This window comes from Cyprinus carpio, chromosome A12, assembly GCF_018340385.1.
Source record: "Cyprinus carpio isolate SPL01 chromosome A12, ASM1834038v1, whole genome shotgun sequence".
NCBI classification, from domain to species: domain Eukaryota; kingdom Metazoa; phylum Chordata; class Actinopteri; order Cypriniformes; family Cyprinidae; genus Cyprinus; species Cyprinus carpio.
The window spans coordinates 17,987,255-18,008,312 of record NC_056583.1 but is presented as its reverse complement, the minus strand read 5'-3'; the positions used below and the strand labels follow the sequence as shown (position 1 = coordinate 18,008,312).

Here is a 21,058-nt window from a genome sequence, read left to right as displayed (position 1 = left end):
CACAATTGCCAAAGTTTAATCTGAAAGTGTAATACAATAAAACTAAAATGAAATGTTTTATTTCTAAATGCATGTTTTGAAAACATTAAAATGAAGCTTTCCTAATATATTAATGCTTTAAAATAACGCTCTCAGACAATGTACTTTTTCAGACAATGTTTTTTAATAAAATATAACCAAAAATCTTTTCTTTCATTTTTTTTCTTCTTTTTTTTTTAGTTGTATGTCTGTGAACTTTATTCTAATTCGATATGTAAAACGAGTTTTAATCACGTTTCATTGTGATTTGCCTTTTTGATAGTTACTAGGTTTGAGCAGGACGTGGACACACTGCAGCGTGATGAGAAACGTGTCATATGACTTCTTGCACCAATCAGGAACCTTGTACATGTAGGAAGTATCTGGTTTCTGTTCCTTGACAAAAACTCCGTGGATTAAAGCCAATTTATTCAACTTTTTTTCATTGATAGCTATACATTATTTGCTCGGTAATGTAAGCTGCACGGCCTCAGCTTTCGGAAATCTGACGAACACTTAAAATTACTTTTTTTTGGTGAAGTAACTGCGCCACAATGGCCAACATTTGTCCAGTTAAAAATGTTGCAGATTTAGTGTCTGAAGCTCGTCGTGTGTACCGGGAAACATTTGACGGGGATGATGCAAATGTTGCTGTTTGCGCTCCTGGACGTGTGAATTTAATCGGAGAACACACAGATTATAATGAAGGATTTGTTCTCCCAATGGTAATGACACTTTTATGACATTATTAAATCCCATTAGTCATCAGGTGTTGGTTAAGTTAAAAAAGTATAAATGTGTTGTAAAATATGTAATATATTTTTGTGTGTGTGTGTGCATATTCGAGACTCTTTTGACGTAAAGTAGCGAACGAATCAATCTTTTGAATCGAATCTTAGAAATGAATCAGTTGAACTTGAAACGATTCACAAAACAGTTCTAAAACACTGATTTATAATAGAGAGTGGTCTGAAAAAATGAAAAAGCTGGTTTTAACAAATAGTATTTTATTGAAATATGAACATAACACTATTTTCAGTCAAGAGACTGAATTAATAAGTAAATTAATTTTAGTATTCAATAGCGTAAAGGAAAATTTTAATTATGTCATAAACGATTTTATGAATCATGAAAGCAACAAACTGAACCCCCCCCCCAAACCCCCCCCCCCCCAAAAAAAAAAAAAAAAAAACGTACTTTGGGGCCAAATGTGTCACACATGCTTTATAATATATTTTGGAACTTCTGATGGAGTTATTACGTCATGATGATGATAATAATAATAATAATAATAATAAGCTGCATTATTATTATTATTATTAATTATTATTAATGATAGGAACAAACAGATTTTCTTCTCAAATCAAAACACACTGCAATTATGCACTGACAGTCTGTGTTATAATATTTGTTTGAATGATTGCAGGCCTTGCCAATGGTGACCGTTATAGTGGGCAGCAAAACTTCTGGCCAGAAGTGCTGTGTTGTAACTCTGACTGAAGCTGCTGATGAGCCCAGGGTGGTACACTTTGATCTCCCGAATGAACTGACCCCACTTTTAAGAGGGCAGCCAAACTGGGCCAATTATGTAAAGGGAGTTGTACAGCACTACAGAGGTAATCTTTTGCTATCATTTTTGTCTATCTGGCAAAAAAGGGAAGTAATGAGGAAGTGTACACTTAGTCTCTAGCCTGAAATGTGACCCTAGGGACCCATGCTGAGAACTTGTGTTTGGACTAACTTTTTTAATGCAGTGTTTCCAATGACCTTACATGCAACACAGACAGAATAGCTCCTGAGCACATGTTCACTGTCATCTAACTCTAAAAGTAAATATAGATTGAATATATACTTTGAATGGAGTACATATTAATCTCATGCATGTATTAGCTTTCACAAATGGCCAAACCTTCTGTTTCCACAGCACGGCCCATCCCTGGCTTCAGAGCTGTAATAGTCAGTAGTGTGCCACTAGGAGGTGGACTGTCCAGCTCAGCTTCACTTGAAGTGGCTGTGTACACCTTCCTGCAGAAGTTGTGTCCAGGTAGGAGCTGCTTCTGTCTGTCACACTCATTTTAAAGGGTCTTGGTCTTTTTTTGATATCCCTATCCACCTAATTTTTTACCATAGAGCGAGCACAGCCATTTGTAACTCGAATGTGCAAGGCTTCTGGTGTCGTTGACTTCCAGCTATTTTTAGCTGTCCAAAAAACCTGTTATGCTACTTGATATTGCAAACAGGTATTTCTTATAATAATAATTGAATGTATTGTCATAATAATAAACAAAGTGGTTTGTAGTGCAAATAGTTATACTGCACTTTGTTATTCTTTTAGTTATGTACCTATACCGGTCAATTAATCTGTAGTCTCACACATTCACAGAAAATAGCTTACTTTAAAAATAAAAGTCCAAAGTAAAAGTACTAATGGAACAGCAATAAAGAGTTCTTTAAATGCATAAACAAATACTCCATTTCTTACTTATTAAGTGATCTGTAAACAGTATGTTGTATACTTTTGCAATTTTTTTTTTTTTTTTTTATAATTTTTGTATTACTGTTTGTCTAATTTTTTATGTTATTCAGTTAAGCTTGACTTAAGATTTTTGTTTTAAGTGGGCTTTTTTTTTTTTTAGTTAGAGGAAATTAATACTTTTATTGAGCAAGAATGCACTGAATCGATGAAAAATGACAGTAAAAGCATCCAAAATAAAAGTTTTTGTTTACATAATATATGTGTGAATACTGTGTATATTTATTATGAATATATAAATACACGCACATGCATGTATATATTTTGAAAATATTTACATGTTATTCAGATAATTTATATTATTTATAAATATGTTTCATATATAAATATAACATATTTGTCTTAGATATATACATGCATGTGTCCATAATAAATATACACAGTACACACACATATTCTGTAAACAAAAACTTTTATTTTGAATGTGATTAGTCACGATTAATCGTTTGACAGCACTAAAAGGCATTTATAATGTTACAAAAGATGTAAATAAATAAAAGGTACAATATTTTTTTTTAATTCTCTATTAATCAAAGAATCTTTAAAAAAAAATGTATCACAGTTTCCACAAAAATATTAGCAGCAAAACAACACATTTTTCAACATTGTTAATAATAATAAATATTTCTTGAGCACCAAATCAGGATATTTAGAATGATTTCTGAAGAATCATGTGACACTGAAGATTATTGCAATGGCTTCTGAAAATTACATTTTAAAGTATATTAAAATGGAAAACAGTTCTTTAAAATTGTAATTTCATGTATAAAGATGTGTATAGTAGTTAATAGTTTCATGGACTTCAAAAGAAAATCCAAGATCTAACCTTCTAATGTTTTCTGGCCCTCCACAGATGATGGGGATCAGGTAGCGAAGGCAGTGGCCTGTCAGCAGGCTGAACACACTCATGCTGCTGTGCCCTGTGGCATCATGGACCAGTTTGTGTCCGTTTTGGGTAAAGAGGGCCACGCTTTGCTCATTGACTGCAGGTAAGTAGATTTGCCAATTCTTCTGTCACATTAGAATTAATCGATTATACTTAGTTACTAATTTGTATGATATCAAAAAATGTATTTATAAAATTAAATGTAATCTTTTTAGATCTTTGGAGGCCACTGCTGTCCCTTTGGCTGACCCTGGACTTGTAATCCTGATCACTAATTCCAACGTTAGACATTCGCTCACAGGAAGCGAGTATCCCACCAGACGAAAACAATGTGAGGAGGCAGCAGCCCTTTTGGGCAAGAAAAGTCTAAGAGAGGCTACTTTGCAAGATTTGGAGGGTAAGAAGAAAATAACGATTTTTTTTGGGTGTATTTATTTATGTCTTTATTTAATGTAGTTTATTTCTTTATAATATACTATATTTTTTTTTATATGTGAAGGATCGATTGGATGGTGTGACATACCGTCGGGCACGTCATGTGATCGAGGAGATTGAACGCACAGCGCAAGCTGCCGAGGCACTGAAGAGAGGGGATTACAAAGAGTTTGGGAGGCTGATGGTGGAGAGCCACAATTCTCTTAGGTAAACATCTATAATCAAAGCAAGATTTTCATGTTGGAAGACTTACAGAAATCAATTCCTTTTAAACATTCCAGGATTAGAAGTGTTTTTCGGTGTCTGAAATGTTGTTTGCTTAACCCATTAATTGAATAGGTGGGGTTAACTGTCAGTTTAATGGGTTTTAATTATGCATTCTTTGCCTGGGGTTAATATTGTTTGTCTTAGGGATAATTACGAGGTCAGCTGTCCAGAATTGGATGAGCTGGTGGCAGCAGCACTGGAGGTGGATGGTGTGTTCGGGAGTCGGATGACAGGGGGAGGGTTCGGTGGATGCACCGTTACTTTGCTTCAGGCTCATGCCACAGAGCGAGCAGTCAAACACATTCAGGTTTTTACAAGTTTTACATCCTCTGTGGATCTGTGTATGGCAATTCATCCAAAGATGTGTCTGAACTGACTGAGCATTCTGGATGTTTTAGAAATATGATTATTTCTTCAGAATTTGTAACTCAGTACTGCACTTGTATTAACATATATTAGACAGGAATTCAGGCCATGATATTAATACTTTTCTGTTTCCTTACAGAAAAAATATCATGGATCTCCAACCTTCTTCATAACTACCCCATCAGAAGGAGCTCATGCTCTCAGTCTATGATTTTTTTTTTAATCAGTGCTAAACCAGTGATTTTTTTTCCCCAAATTACTTGACATTTACTGTGATCTACATTTTTTATAACTAATCAGAATATATATATCTATATCTGTGCATTCTGGACAATCTTGCATTGAAAAGCCCGATTCCCACAATGATAAACATTCTCAATAAAAAAGGTTTATGTAACAAAGGAGTTGTTTGATTTTATTGACTTAATAATGCTAATGATGTTTACATACAATAAGCATAAGTATAGCGAACGCATAGCAAGTACATATATAAATAATGTTCTTATATATTAATATTAATAATGTGAAGATGAAGAGTGTTTTGTTTTGTTTATATACAATGTACAGTAAGCATAAGTATAGCATTCGAGCAATGACGTATGTGTACTTAATATAAATAATGAAATCCCCCCCCCCAAAAAAATGAAGGCTCAAAATGTTTTGCATTGTAAAATAATAATAATAAAAATAAATTTCTTTTAATATTATTTAAACTTTTTTTTGTATTTAACTTTATTCTCAGTGGTGATTGTCATTCTACTCTCGTGAATGAAATACATTATTTTATTTACATTTTTACATTGTTTTAAATTTATTTAAATCAGCAGAATTTTAAGACCGCATAACAAGTATGATGTGTAATATAGCGCTGTCTAATGAGTTGTAGAGTGTGTGCGCCCCCTGCTGGCCGCACGCTGAACTGTCCCGGAAGGCGTTTGTTCAGGGAGGAGCCAGAGCGCAAAACAGCAGTAAGCGCAGCAGGAAACACTTCACCGATAATCCTCAACCACTGTCCATACACAGACCTCGAAAGCGAGGTAAACTCAGTTCGAGCCTGCTCTTCTTCACCGCCTGCTGTGGTTTCTCTCCTCACCTCAGGATAATTGAGCAAACCCGCTTGAATCGTGGACAGTGCCGGGACATTGGGCCGCGGTGAATCAGGTGAGTCCTGCCCGGGCCCGTCGACTGCTGCCCGGCCACAGGTGTTTCCACTCACCGGCTCTATGGAAGTGTCTCAAAACGTACCGAGATGTCTATATAGCGAGCAAACGAGTATTCATATAATACCTACAGATGCTGTCTAGCTAGGAAGCTCATGAAGTGTTGAGGCACAACCAGTGAATTCTAACTTTCTGCTCTGTATGAACTTAACATATGTTTTTGTAATGGGGTAACTTACAAGCTGTCTGTTTGCAGATGAAGCTGTGGTTCAATCTTTTCTTTTGCATTTTGAGTGTTGTCCAGCTAACTTCTGAATAACGTTCAGTCTAAAACGAAACTAACACCTAGTTCTGACCTTGTTCTGCACTGTTGCCCGCACTATCATCAAACTACACCTTTCTGAATGAGAGAACAGAGAACGTATTGTTAGTTCTCTGGTTACTCCGATCAGCTGCTGTAAAGCAGATATCTGTCCAGTACTGTGAACATACTGTCTCATACTTTAAACTTGTGTTTCAATATTTCAGTGGCATTTACCTCTTTTATTTTGTTTGTTGCACTAAAAAAACTCTTATCCCACTGAGTCCAGATGGAGACTCAGATGTCAAAGTTAATCTACTAGCACTAAATATATCAGCCATTTTTATATATATATATATATATATAATATGATAACGATATGTCAAAAGAAAATCCCAAAATTCTAAAATTCTAGATCATTTTTAATAATTTTTCTGCAAAATCTTTTAATATTTAGAATACAAATTATTTTGTGTACAAGCTAAAAATATAGTTTATATACATATTCGTGCTGTCAAGCTATTAATCGCATCCTAAATAAGTTTTTGTTTACATGGTATATGTGTATGTACTGTGTATATTTATTAAGTAAATTATGCATGTATATCTTTAAGAAAAATGTTACATTTATAGATTAAATATATTTATATATAATATAAATTTTATGAATATAAATATGTACATGTAAATATTTTCGAAATATATGCTGTGTGCGTGTATTTATATATATATAATAAATATACACAGTACACACACACATTATTGAAAGAAAAACTTTTGTTTTGGATGCAATTAATCACGATTTATTGTTTGACAGCACTAATATATATATATATATACAGTACAGACCAAAAGTTTGGAAACATTACTATTTTTAATGTTTTTGAAAGAAGTTTCTTCTGCTCATCAAGCCTGCATTTATTTGATCAAAAATACAGAAAAAAATTTAATATTATGATATATTATTACAACTTAAAATAATTGTTTTTAAATTTATTATACTTTAAATTATCATTTATTTCTGTGATGCAAAGCTGAATTTTTAGGATCATTATCACATGATCCTTTAGAAATCATTCTAATATGATGATTCATTATCAAAGTTGGAAACAGTTCTGCTGCTTAATATTTTTTTCAGAACATGTGATACTTTTTAGGATACTTTGATGAATAAAAAGTAAAAAAAAATAAAAATAAAAAAAAGAAGCTATGTTTTTAAAATATAAATATTTTGTAATAACAATATACACTACTGGTCAATAATTTGGGGTCAGTAATTTTTTTTCTCTTTCTTTTTTTTAAATAAAATCAATACTTTTATTCAGCAAGGATGTGTTAAATTGATAAAAAGTGATAGTAAAGAAAATATTTTATTAGAATATATATTATTAGAATTTTTTTTTTATTTTGAATAAATGCAGTTCTTTTTAACCTTTTATTCATCAAATATATTAGACAGCAGAACTGTTTCCAACACTCATAATAAATCAGAATATTAGAATGATTTCTAAATGATCATGTGATAGACTGTATGTTACATGTGACACTGAAGGCTGGAGTAATGATGCTGAAAATTCAGCTTTGCATCACAGGCATAAATTATTTTTTTTAAGTATATTCAAATAGAAAACTATTATTTTAAGTTGTAATAATATTTCACAATTTTACTGTTTTTTCTGTATTTTTGATCAAATAAATGCAGGCTTGATGAGCAGAAGAAACTTCTTTCAAAAACATTGAAAATAGTAATGTTTCCAAACTTTTGGTCTGTACTGTGGTATATATATATATATATATATATATATATATATATATATATATATATATATATATATATATATATATAATATTACACACACACAGTTTCTAAATGCTCAAAAGATTATTTTAATTTCTGTCTTGGGCTCTGTCTTATTGTAAAACTAAATTACTTGACCTGTAAATCAGAGGTGGAAAGTAACGAATTACATTTACTCGCGTTACTGTAATTGAGTAGCTTTTTTGTGTACTTCTACTTTTTAAAGTAATTTTTAAAATCTGTAATTTTACTTTTACTTAAGTATATTTTGTTTGAAGTATTGTACTTCGCTACGTTTTAAAACACATTAATTACTGAGTAAAAAAAAAAAAAAAAAAAAAAAAAAAAAAATTCGCTCCCTGGAAACTACGTCAGTAAATAATGGACAGGAGGGCAAACTGGCGCTAAAATCACAAGAAAGATGCAGACGGACAAAACAGGCGTTAGTGGTGCAGACCCTTGGCAGCACCGCTAAAAACGAAACCCCGTAGTATTCTGAAGTTGAACTCAAAGGAAATAAAGTGAGCCCCTGGCCATATTTATGCTTTATTAAGCAGTGTAAGCTGTGCTTGCCTAGGGAGACCAGCTAATAAAATCTCGACAAGACATCAACCCTTCGCAAGCATGTAGAGGTAAGCTAAATAACTGCATCGCTGCATTGGTGGTTAAAGTGAAGCTTTGACATTTTAGCAGGAGGTTTTGCGCAAATTAGCCAAAAAGACTGGTGCGGAGTGTGCTATATATATCGTCTGCGATAATATCATAATTGTTTTAATGATGTGCGCGCGCATTTATAGTGCGTTCTTTTCACTGTGTGATTCAGCCTGCTAAAATGCATTTAGAATGATCACAAAACTGAATGTAATAAGGGGCAGAAAATGTACATATTTATATCATTTCATATAGTAAATCAAAATCACACAAAGAATGCCGTCTTTTCCTCCAAAAAATCATCATGATTACATATATCATTATATATGTAATCATATATAATGATATATGTAACACACACACATATATATATATATATATATATATATATATATATATATATATATATATATATATATATATATATATATATATATATATATTTACAACAGGTCAGTTAACAAGTTAATTAAGAGACTTGCGTTTTAGACACCATATTGCCTGTTTTTTTTGCTATATTTCTACAACAAAAAATAATTCCAAACATAGCCACCAAAGCACAGTTTTGCGTCTCTGAGCAACATGACAGTGTTTCGTTCCTGAATGAATCAACCGTTAAAATGATTCGGTTCAATCGCAATGACTCACTTATTAACAGTGATTTGCTGACACATACTGGCCATTTTAATTTCACATTTAAAGTATCTTTTGATTTTTTTAAATAATTAATTTCTTATAATTTCAAATGAGTATTCAACATTTTATGTCTCGTATATCAAAACATTATCCATGCATTTGTAACTGCAGGTTAAATGCATTCTTGTCCTGCACCAAACAGTGTGTAAATACATTTAAATGCCACTTTCAATGAAGCTTCTGCATTTCCTCTGCATTGAAAAGATGAGTTTGTTGATACTGATTTGCCTGGTAACAGCCCAAATGTCATAATATTCTAAATAACTGATTCCTTTATTTAAAAAACAACTAGTTTGAGATTAATAGGCCTTTCCCAGGGATGTCAAACTCAGTTCCTGCAGAGTTTATTTCTAACCCTGCTCCAGCACACATATCATGTAGTTTTCAAATAAGACTAAATGATTAAATTAGCTGGATCAGGTGTGTTTAATTAGGGTTATATCTAAACTGTGCAGGACTGTGGGCCTCCAGGAACTGAGTTCGACACCCTTGGCCTGTCCCATTTTTGCCCCCTTCCCACTGTTAAAATGTAACTAAGTAACTTTTACTCTGAGTAAATTTTAAATGAGCTACTCTTTACTTTTACTTGAGTAGATTTTTAGACTGGTACTTTTACTTGTACTTAAGTAAAATTTCGTTAATGTAATGGTACTTTTACTTGAGTAGAATATTTTTGTACTCTTTCCACCTCTGCTGTATGTTATTTTTTGTTGAGTAGAATATTTTTTTATTGTGAGTAGGTTTGATAATAAAGAACCGGTTAAGTTAAAAGGTGTGGATATTTGCTAGAATACATTGGTCAGCATAATTATTTTTCTGTTTAGATCAGAGAATAGTGTTGCACCTGTCTTCGAGTGTGAAGTTAAAGTGCTTTGGTAAGGACTGGGGAATTGGTTGTCCTTGGCATAGATTGGTGGAAGGCTGTCCCACCGGTCTGACAGGTTGAGAATCGAGAATGATAAAGCCTCCGCCTTTCAGACTCTCATGTTGCTTCACACTTAGCCATGTTCCTGATGTCAGTGTTTCTCTGGTTTTTCAAAGCAACTAAAGTTGAGTCATCAGCCTTCATGGTTAATTTGTGTATTAAACATATTGTTACCAACTTTGGCTAACAGTTGTGCCATAGACAACAGCGAGATTATGAATTGTTGATGTCGTCTGTAATTAATCTTGGGTCATTTCATTTTAGTAGCTGCCTGTAATGTATGGCCGGATTGAGCTTTGCTTGTAGAGAGTGATCTCGGATAACACATTTAAAATTGTGACAAACTAGACTTGGTTTCAAACTTTCAAACCCGTCATGCTTGTGTTGACACAAGGATTGACCTGAAATACTTGTCAGAGAAGGATGTTTTTTTGTAAAACACAATGTCCAAAAAGTCCACATTTTAGTCTACCAGGATGTCTTAAAATTGTTGCCAAAAAAAAAAACACGCTTCCATTCAAAACTTTGGGGTCAGTATGATTTTTTTTTAATACAAAAAGTTTATACATTTATTGAGCAGGGATGCATCCATTACAGGAATAAATTAGTCATTTTAAATTGAAATCATTTCACAATATTACAGTTTTACTGTGTTTTTGATCAAATAAATGCAGCCTTGATGAGCACGAGGCTTCATTCAAAAACGAAAAATTAACAGAGCCTGAATTTTTGAACATTAGCAAGTGTATGAATTGCCTTGTTTGACACCTGTTTACTTCGAAGTTAATGCAGCTAGGCTGCCCTATTTAGGCCACGGTTTTATAAGAATGTTATTGTTCTTGCTCATGCGCATGTCTGTTGTTTCATATTTTATGTTTCTTATAGTCCAGGGAAATTTAACTTTTTGCCATCAGTTAATGAAGACTTGCAGATAGATGATGACTGTTTACAGAAGACGTTTGTAAGTGTGGTGGCACTCCCCCTTAGTATTTACCTTTTACCGCACTTGACACTCAAGTGGCAAATGTCCCGTATCAATTGCAACTAGTTGGTTAACAAACTGATATATCACTTTGAGATGTTCGGGTATAAATGTGGTTTTTATGCTTCACTTCATGGCCGATCTTAGAGAAGACAGGAAAGGCTTGAGTCTGGGGACTGACATCCTGTGGCAGCAGGACACACCCCATAGCCATAGACAAGATCTTATTTTTACATTTTCTCAGAGAGGAAGAGAAGGTAAACAAGCTTCTCACTTCCACAGCAACAAACGGTCAGCGTGGGTGATAGCATGTAGGGAGAGATCAGCTTTACAATGACCATTAAGAATGAGAGGAAGTTCATCCCACAGTTCCTCATCCTGTCCAGCTGTTCTCTATTTAAGCACTATGAACTTTTGTCTGCTGGATGTCTGACTGGGATGGACAGTTTTGTTCAAACAAAAATGGCTGTCGTATATGATCTTACCGTAGGTTATGGACTTTGTTATATTAAGTACCTGCAATATCTTTTATGACAGACTTGACTTAATTACAATACACAGGCCTGTCGGTCCAGAGCTGTGTACTATGCATTTCACTTAGTTGATGATATAAATTAGTTTTTATGCCTTAACTTTTTTTGTTTCCTGTCATGCATTGGTTTTTAATATTGCATCATTTTAGAACTGGTATTCTGCTGCATAAATTCCAGCTATAATTGCAAAAAAATAAAATAAAGTTTTCAATTATGTGTTTGTTTTTATATATATATATATATATATATAAAATATTTTTTTATGCGTTTTGTAAATAAATGTTAACAGTAATTATAACAATTAAAAGCAAAAATATTTTTGACACTTCAGTTTAATTTTTTTTTTTTTTTATAATTTAATACTTTTATTAAGTCATTGGATGTTACATTTTATCAAAAGTGACAGTAAAAACATCCATAATGTTACAAAATATTATTTCTCTTACAAATAAATGTTGTTCTTTTGAACTTTTTTTTAATAAAAAAAGTGTTTCCACAAAAATATTATTAAACATTGATAATACTAAGAAATGTTTTTTAAAGTTCCCATATTATGTCATTTTGAATATTGCCTTTAAAAAAAGAGGATTCCCTTCAAAAATCCTAGCAACCCAATCTTTTGAACAGTAATGTGAATTTCAAAAGGTAAAAATGTGTTTTAAATAATATTGAAAAGTGCATATTTGAAACTTCTGCAGAAAAGCGATTCTTATTGTTTAGCCCCAATGCATGAGTGTCAGTGTTTATTTAAATGTAAGAACACGCTGACTTCTGGTATCCTAAAATAAAGATCTTTTCAGTATTATACTCGCTCGATCCGTGTCGTCAGCTTGTGGCGGTTGAACTGGTTTTCATTATGTTTGCACGGTGTTTTCTCCTTTAATCAGGGTGTAGCTGATGATTATTTTAGAGATTGACCTATTTGTATTTGACTGCCTTTGTCTTGACCTCAAATATCATTTAGTGAATTCTTTAGTGCCCTTTTACCCATATTGAGTCTAAAAATTGGATGTGCAATTCCTCGATTTCCCAGAAAGACCAACATGACATATTTAACGTGCCGTATGAAACCAGGTTATGCAGCTGAGGGAGAAAGTCTGTGGTGAGTTCACTGACAGTTCCACACTCATGTCAGGGCAGGTTCTCCACTCTTGCCTTCTCTTCTGATCTTTGTTTCCTGTGGGATGCTATGCTGAGAATGTAGTGATGTCACTAGTGATGCTTTAACAGGGACAGTTCGCTGTCAAACTGACTGTGTTTAGCCAAAACACTTAATTTGATGCCATTACAATTTAAAATAACTGTTGTCTATTCCTGTGATGGAAAAGCTTTTTATTTCTCCAGTACTTCAGAAAATATTCTAATAATAGGAAACATTTCTTATTGTCATCACAGTTGTGCTGCTTAAAGATTTTTTTTTCTTTGTTGGTTGTGCTGCATTTTTTCCGGATTCTTTGATACAATAGAAAGTTCAAAATAACTTTTTTTTTTTTATAATAACAAGTCTTTACTATTAGTTTTGATCAATTTAATGCATCCTTGCTGAATGAAGTATTCATTTCTTTTAAATAAGAAGAAAAAAAATCTAACTGAACTTTTGAAAGGTAGTTTGTCTAAACATTAATTTTTATTTTTGTATTTTTTTATTTTTTAGATGTCTTCATTTCCATTTCACTGTCTTTGAGTTTTGGCTTTAGGTGCAGTTCTGTCTTTGTGAGCTCTTGTTCTCATAGGCTATTGTTTTTTTTACCAGAGGCATCTTTGAAATCAAGGGAGAAGGGGAACATGCTCTACTGAAAATGGGCATCAGAAACTGAAGCTTTAACACCTGAAATTACATCTGAATTGTTGCTTCTCTTTTTTTAACGATTGCTTTGTGCAACCAGTAATAGAAGTAGGCTATAGGAGTAGCACATATAGTTGCCTCCCATAATAACAGTTGTCGAGTTGGGTGGGACGTTTTGGTTCTGGCAGCATGGCTCAGTTTGTGTTGTGCTGTGTCATGAAATGAGAGAGTGTTGTCGGTCTCGAATTTACTGTGGGCTTGCACAGGCTGTTTTTAAACTAAAGAGCAGTTGACCTCTCCTGACCATAGGGTGCTATTTTCTGGCTGCTGTCCTGAGGGTATCAGGCCTAGTCCTGGCTAGTAACACTTCAGTGAGTTAGTTGTCAAACATGTTGATGTGTTTATGATGTCACCCCTCACCATGACCTTTAACAGAGGAATCTCTAAGCATATTGATTCTTCAGCAGTATCACAGTATTACTGCAGGGTAGGGCTGGGAGAAATGGCCAAAAAGAAAAATAGAAAATCGTCACGATAAATTTCAAATCTTTATTTCTTTAAAGTTTAAAACAGATTTTTGCTCTTAAGTGTAAATTTTAGATAACAAACAATTAATTGTGGGTTTTAAATACTCTTTATGGTCAGAGCTTGACACACACTTTACACTTTTCCAGTCATTTTTTCCTTAACAAAATTAATAAATTAATAGAAAAAATGATTTCTTAATTTCTGCATGTTCTAATGAGTGATACTGTTTCAAATCATGAATAAATTTTGTGTTGCCTGACTTTGATGACGCGTATCTTCAGCTGTTTGAAGTGTGGGCTGCAATGTTAATAATATATATTTAAAAAAATTGTCTTTTAGAAATGCACATTTGACAGTAGCTTGAGTTGGCAGTAGCAGTAGCTTGAGGATGCAGATGTAAATTTATGTTCATTATTAAAAACAGTAACATCTGTAAAATTGATTTCATTGATTCAGCGTGACTAATGTTTATTACATTATTATTATCATTATTACTATTATTTACACGACTATGGCAATATATGGTTTATCTGAGTTCTTATTATTATAATTTTCATTATAATAAAGTATATCTGTAATGCAGTGCTAATCGACATAGCCTTTATCACTGCTCAGAATACTATGAAATTTGTTGTGTGCCTTATTCTGTTTAAGAAGTGACATCATCTCACAGAATGATTTATTTCAAACACTTGGCTGATATTATGAAGTGAGTTTGGAGTAAAAACATTTTATTAAATGTTGTATTTTCATGTGCTCTCAGATGGAGCAGCATTTACTACACAGACCTGTAGTTTACTGAGAAGCTACGCAAACAGCTGTCATTATCGCAAACAATTTTTTCGATTTCATAATCTTACGGTTATATCGTCGCAATTTTTATGCATAGCTTGTCAGTGAACTACGGCTCTGTGTAGTAAATGCTGCCCCATCTGAAAGCATGTGATGGAGATTTACTACTAATCGACTTTACTGACAAGATGTGCATGACAATCGCATTCGATTAATCGTGCAGCCCTAACTATAATTATATTCCATTATTCCTTTAATACATTTAAAACATGTCTACGTTAATGATATAATAACATTCGATATGAATATCCCTATTTCTGCCATAATACCATGGTGCAGTTAGTGTTACTACAGTAAATCCATGGTAAATGATGGCGATTTGTAGATTGAAAAGCTTCATGGCTGTCTCGTTGCTCACAGTGTTTCCTGTTTGTCAGCGCTGTTTAATCTGGCTTTAATCTTGTTTAAATCACAAAGTCATTTTGTATTCTTCACTGAATTCAAGCCTTTCACACTGGATCTCACAGTGCTGTTTAGTGGTCGTGTAACTGAGACTTATCAGTGCATCTTCTCTAGTGAGCTTGCCCTGCGCTGCACTTTGAGCCAAGCGGATAAATGCTCCGTGTGATGGCGTTCAAATGAGTAGTGCTGTTTCCATTCCACTTTTGGTGTATAATCATTGTATTGAACATTTATTGAACTCTCGTTAACGTTTTGAGGGAAAATTATATTGCAGTAATTATCGTTGTTGTTTTATCGCCCAGCCGTACTGCAGGGTTTTCATAATTTCCTCTTTAAAAAAAGCCAATCATACCTAAATTTAGTAAAAAATTTAGTTCTTTGTATGGTGTGTGGATACTTAAACAAACCTGTAACCCTACGTAAAGGACTGGGCATAACTTGTCCCACACTTTTTGGGCTGTTCTAATACTGAACTTAGAAAAATACAATTTCCTACTCTGTTATTTTCACCTGACAGATGATAAAACTGGTCCTTAAATTCTCTTGCACCTGCCATTGGTGAGATTTTCCTTAAATTGGTATTTATCAGTATGCAGTAACTACTGCTTGGTTTGAAACTAACTACCTTTTGGTGAAACAATATAATGTTTCCATTTATAATAATTTTTATATAAATAATTTAATAAAACAAAAATTTATTTTAATATTATTAGCAAAATAATAATAATAAGAAAATAAATTATTAATGGGAAGGTGTGCCGTTTCGAAAATGAAAAATCTGTATGTAAAAATCTAGATTTTACTACTTGATAATCATATACTTCTGCCATAATTTGGTGTTTTGGAGTTTAATCAATACTTCCTCTGCTAATGTACCATGTCATTTTAAATTCCACTGTCATGAATCTGTCATCTGTATGGTTGAACTGATTACGCCGAGCATTTCTTTGGCAGCTGCTTAGTTCCACATACCATTTCTCCTTAAAGTCTATGAATTTCTCCACACAGGCCTCCTACCTCTAATTTAGACAAGCTACAGCCACTACTCCCACATCAATGCCCTCACATGCACCTCCGCCATAATTCCTCCCAGCAGGATTCAAAAACAAAACAGAGTTTATTTTTTCTACCTCTAATTAACTTGGGATTTAATGGATGGAGTTGTAATATTGATCTTTGAGGACAAAATTCTCTGAAGCTGCTTTACGAAAGGCTCCCAATGATCAATGTGGTGTTCAGAGAGATTGTTTTGGACCCTCTGTCCTCTTTAGTTGTGAATGAATTGTGTCTTTTTCCCGCCTTCACTCCATTCCAGCTCTCCTGCCGAGAGTTTTCCCTCATAAAGCCAAGCTCACTCTTAAGTAGAAGACCTCCCACTTTACCATTGTCCCTTAAGCTAAGCTTTACAGACTCTCTCTTTTTTGTGTTTTAGTTTGTTGACTGGTTCCTTCAAGGTCCTGTAATCCTTGGATTTCTGATCCTAAAAATAAGGAAAATGGGAGCTCTTTTCCTTCTCTGGAAGCGTTTTGTAGAGACGCATGCTTGATGACTAAAAGTTCTTGGCTAATAATGGCGATAATCACAGAAGTATGTGTCTGAGCCGAGTGGGGGCAACTGAGTCACTGGGAAGATTATGCTTGGAAGGGATTGATTTGGGGCTGGGAAAAAGTTCTCTTTTCCTGTTGATATGCTGATGTGATCCGTCTTGGGAAAGTGTTATAATTTATGAGGGCATTCTTGTCTAGACACGCTCTCAGGGCAGTTCTAATGTGATGTGACGTTAATGTTACCTGGATATGTCAATCTGAATGCAGTTCTTATTGTCATTATTCAATGTCAAAGACTATGACTGAATGTTTGTTTTCTTGTTTTGCTTGCCTGCATCCTGGGAGCCTTATTTCCTGCAAAATTTCTCTTTGTTGCTGATACTGAAGCTACATCAACACAAAGCCAGAGCTTTTCTTATCCGGTCTTTTTTCCCTCTGGTCTCAAGAAATATCTGCGTCCACACGAAATCATGAAACTGACACAAAACGATGTAGTATACATGCCAACCCAAGTATGTGGCGCTGTAATTCTGCCACAGAGATGCACTAAAAATGGAGAAGACTTGGACTATGCATATTAACCTTGTGCGCGGTATACAAATGAACATGGAACAATACATTTATTAATCTGGGTTAATGTTAGTTAATAAAAAGACAATCGTTCAGTGTTTTGTTCATGTTTTGGTTGCTGTTACGTGATGTAGCGGTGTCTGACTAGGGGCTAGACATGGGCTGATGATGTTATCGTTTCAGAAAATATATGGATTCGCTGTCCACATGAAAACGCAAGGGTGACATATTCATATTTATCCACTCTGTGACCCGATTTTCAAAAAATATCGGTTTCACTCACCCAAAACGCCGGATCCTCATGGACGAAACACCTATGCAATACAAAATTTATACATATACAGCTAAACACGTTTCTGTGTGGATGGGTTGTATGTGTGTGTGTGTGTGTGTAATGTACACACATCTGCATGTAGAACGTTATGACTTTTTCTCCTTATTAACATATACCATGGTAACCATAATATCTGTAGTTAAGGAACTATAGTTAAAAACTTAGTTTTTTTTAAAAATTCTCTTATGCTCATGAAGACTGCATTTACAATAAAAGTACAATAAAAATGTAATATTGTGAAATATAATTAAAATTTAAAATCGTTTCTTTTTCAATATATTTTAATGTAATTCATTCTTATGATGGCACAGCTGAATTTTCAGCCGATTTGGTGCTCAAGAAAAGAGTTTATTATCAATGTTGAAGACAGTTTAATGTATAAGTGGAAACTTTTTTTTTTTGGGTTTTTTTGATGAATAGAAAAAAAGCATGTATTTGAAAAGAAAAAAAATGAATGAAAAACATTATGAATATCCTTAGTATCACTTTTGAATAAAAGTATTAATTCCTTTAAAAAATTTTTTTTTAAAATACAGACCCCAAAGTTTTGAATAGTAGTGTATTGTGCCATAAAATGGTGTGGGCCGAGTTATGTGCTGAAGTTTAATAATACAGTTTTGGGTAAGGGTTAGTTTCGAACAAACATGAGTTAAAATAATTATAACGCTTGCTTTGGTTACCGTGGGAAAATAGTTTTTAAGGAGCATTAAATGGAGCAAAATAGCCAATGATGATTTGCTTCCACCCACAACAAATCCAAATAGTTTCAAGCTTCAGGTGAGAGAAACTCCCATCCATTTACAGGTTATTGTGTATTGTTATAGTCTGAGTGGTCTCCTTAATGCAAAGCAGGGTAGGGACATTGACATTTTTGTCCATTTGAAAGAGGCTCTTTCTGATTTGGCTTCCCCAGAGCAACAGGTGTTTTCATCAAGGTGCTGTTTGCTCAGATGAGGGGAGGGACTGTAATAGTGTTCAGCTCCGAACAAAAGCTGCTTCAGTCAGGACGGCAGAGATCCACAATCTCCCTGTGGGGGCTGGGCAGAAAGAGCGAAAGAGAGGAATCAGGAGTGGTGAGGGGGTGTAGTTTCAGTCAAACAGCACACAACTCCTTCCTTGGAATTCCTGATCCTATCAGATCCGTTTTTTTCCTTTTTTTTTCTTCTTTTTTTTTCTTTTTAAGTGAATTACACACATAACCCTGTGCAAAGTCTCTTTAGGTTATGCACCCTTTACAGTGCTTCAGTTTGTGTCTTTTTAAAGGCATAGTTCACCCAAAAAATAAAAATGTATTTGTTGTGCAAAAAGCAATAGAAAAGCTGGATAATCCTCTTTTTCATACAGTGAGTATGAATGGTGACCACAGCTGTAAAGAGCAGTAAATTATGGGTGAACGATCGCTTTAAGTCTTGATTATTCCGTTTTGTTGTTGTGCGCTTATACATACGTGTAATGTTTTTACATTATACAGTTTTATTTTTGTCTGAAAAACCTCTGTACCCCTCCTCTCATGTCAGGTGGCTGAGGAGAAACGGTGAGAGAGGGTAGCGTGAGGTCCCTGTTCATCCAGGGACGATGAAGAGGTTCAGGCGTCATGGGCATGAGTCTCAGAGGGACAAGCACAAACAGGATCTCTATCAGTTCAACAAGGTGATCAAGCCCACATCTTCTGTTGGAAGTTTGTTTTGCTATTACACATACACAAGACTGGTTTTGTGCTATTTTTATAGGATCTCTCTTGCAGACCTTTTTTGATTTATAATTAGTAAACAAATTTTTAATAATCATTTTCTGGCATTTAATGTATTTTATGTAGATTATAATCAACATTTTTGAACAAACTCAGAGCAGAGTTCATGTGAAGCAGCATTTACTGTAATCAGAGATGCTCGAGACACTGAAAACGCTGGATCATGAGATGTATTTATTTTGATAATTAATGTATTTACTTTAACAGTTTAAATCAAAGCCTTTTAACCATAATGCAATTTTGATGTGATTTTGATTAATCATGCAGCCTTACAATTTGGATTGATTTCCGAGCTCTTTAGAATTGAATTGCCTTTCCTGTGAAGGATGCATGACATGCTGCCCTTATATTTTGCCCAAAAATGAGGCATCTTTAAAGGGCATACCCATAGTTTTATATGTTCCATTTTGGAACAGACTTTGAAACACTTGGAACAGTGAAAAACTATGATGTCTTTAAAATGTAAGCTGCCCGTTTGGTAAGTGTTTACCAGAGCCAATGTGTATAATACATATAATATAACATTTGATACTCTCATTTCTCCCCTCTCTGCTTTAGACTGTAGAACATGGCTTTCCCCATCAGCCCAGTGCTCTGGGATTCAGCCCCAGCCTGCAGCTCCTGGCCATCGGTACCCAGATTAGGAGCAATCAAACTGTATCCTTCAACAAACGTTGACATTTCCAACATTTTGGGTTATTTTATCTGTGTGTTTTAGCGTTACTCTTGACTAGAATTATCACATTCCATTCCCCTGTCTCTGAATCCTGAGGGCAGAGTGACTACAATGTGATATGATGATGATAATGTACTGAGATTTCCTGTAGCTCGTCTCGTGGTTGTCTAATGGCTCAATGGTACACACCCATCATGCAGGTATATTGAAAGGCGGAATAGTTTATATTAGTTCATAGCGCTGAGAATGCATGTCCATGTAAAAAATATTTCCCCATACTATTGCATCATTTTCTCTGTTAGTCATACACAGAAAAGAAAATAATAGAAATTAATAACTGGTATGTGGCCATCATTATGTGTCTGGTATTTAATCGTTTTTTGTTGTTGTTGTTTTTTTAATTTAATATATTTGATGTATTTTTGTTTTATTTAAAAATGCAAGTTGAATGTTTTATTTTTTTTAAAAACTTGCCACAAAAACAAGGTGCTGTGTGAATGGTTTGCCATGTGTTTCCTTAACCAGGTTTTCAGGTACGGAACTCCAGGTGTGGAGTTCATGGACTAGGGCACGACGAGAATGCGTGGCAGTTACACAGGTGCACTTCCTGCCAAAAACAGGTACGGCTTTGAACTTCAATCCTGATCCCTTTTGATCTCACCTGGAATCATATTTTTTTTCCATTGATCTTTGGTATTCAGTTTTTAGTAAATCATCAGTGGGTTTGGGTGAGGGTTGTTAAGAGGTTGGGTGAGGTTGTCTTTATATTTTCTTTTTATTTGGAAAAAAAGATGTTGGTTTTGATTTTGTCTTTTTTTTTTTTTGTAGGTGGAGATGGTAAACATTACTGGATGACAACAGTCTGCACATGTGGACGCTTCGGGCCCATAACGGCATATCCGAGTTGCTTGAGATAGGACGTTTTCACTCTCTCTGTGTCCACCTGGGTGAGTCAGGAAAGCACACCTCAATCTAATATTATCATGCTTGAAGATGTTTTTATGAACCTGCTGGTATGCTCCATGCACACACCCAATGAATGAGACAGGAGCATTGACTCAC

The 21,058-nt window shown here is 34.2% G+C and overlaps 1 protein-coding gene and 1 long non-coding RNA gene across 2 annotated transcripts; both read left to right on the top strand.

Annotated features, from left to right (window-relative positions):
• The first annotated feature begins 364 nt into the window (after positions 1–364).
• LOC109084671 (galactokinase) lies at positions 365–4,906 on the top strand. Its single transcript, XM_042767932.1, has 8 exons — positions 365–743; positions 1,445–1,634; positions 1,943–2,062; positions 3,405–3,540; positions 3,653–3,834; positions 3,929–4,079; positions 4,284–4,446; positions 4,645–4,906. The coding sequence occupies exons 1-8, from the start codon at positions 573–575 to the stop codon at positions 4,714–4,716; spliced, it is 1,185 nt and encodes a 394-aa protein (XP_042623866.1). The 5' UTR covers positions 365–572; the 3' UTR covers positions 4,717–4,906.
• A 532-nt stretch (positions 4,907–5,438) lies between these two features.
• On the top strand, positions 5,439–19,956 carry LOC122147036. The gene is made up of 3 exons (XR_006161382.1): positions 5,439–5,666; positions 19,088–19,220; positions 19,879–19,956. It is a non-coding gene; the product is annotated as an uncharacterized LOC122147036 (long non-coding RNA).
• Positions 19,957–21,058: the final 1,102 nt, after the last annotated feature.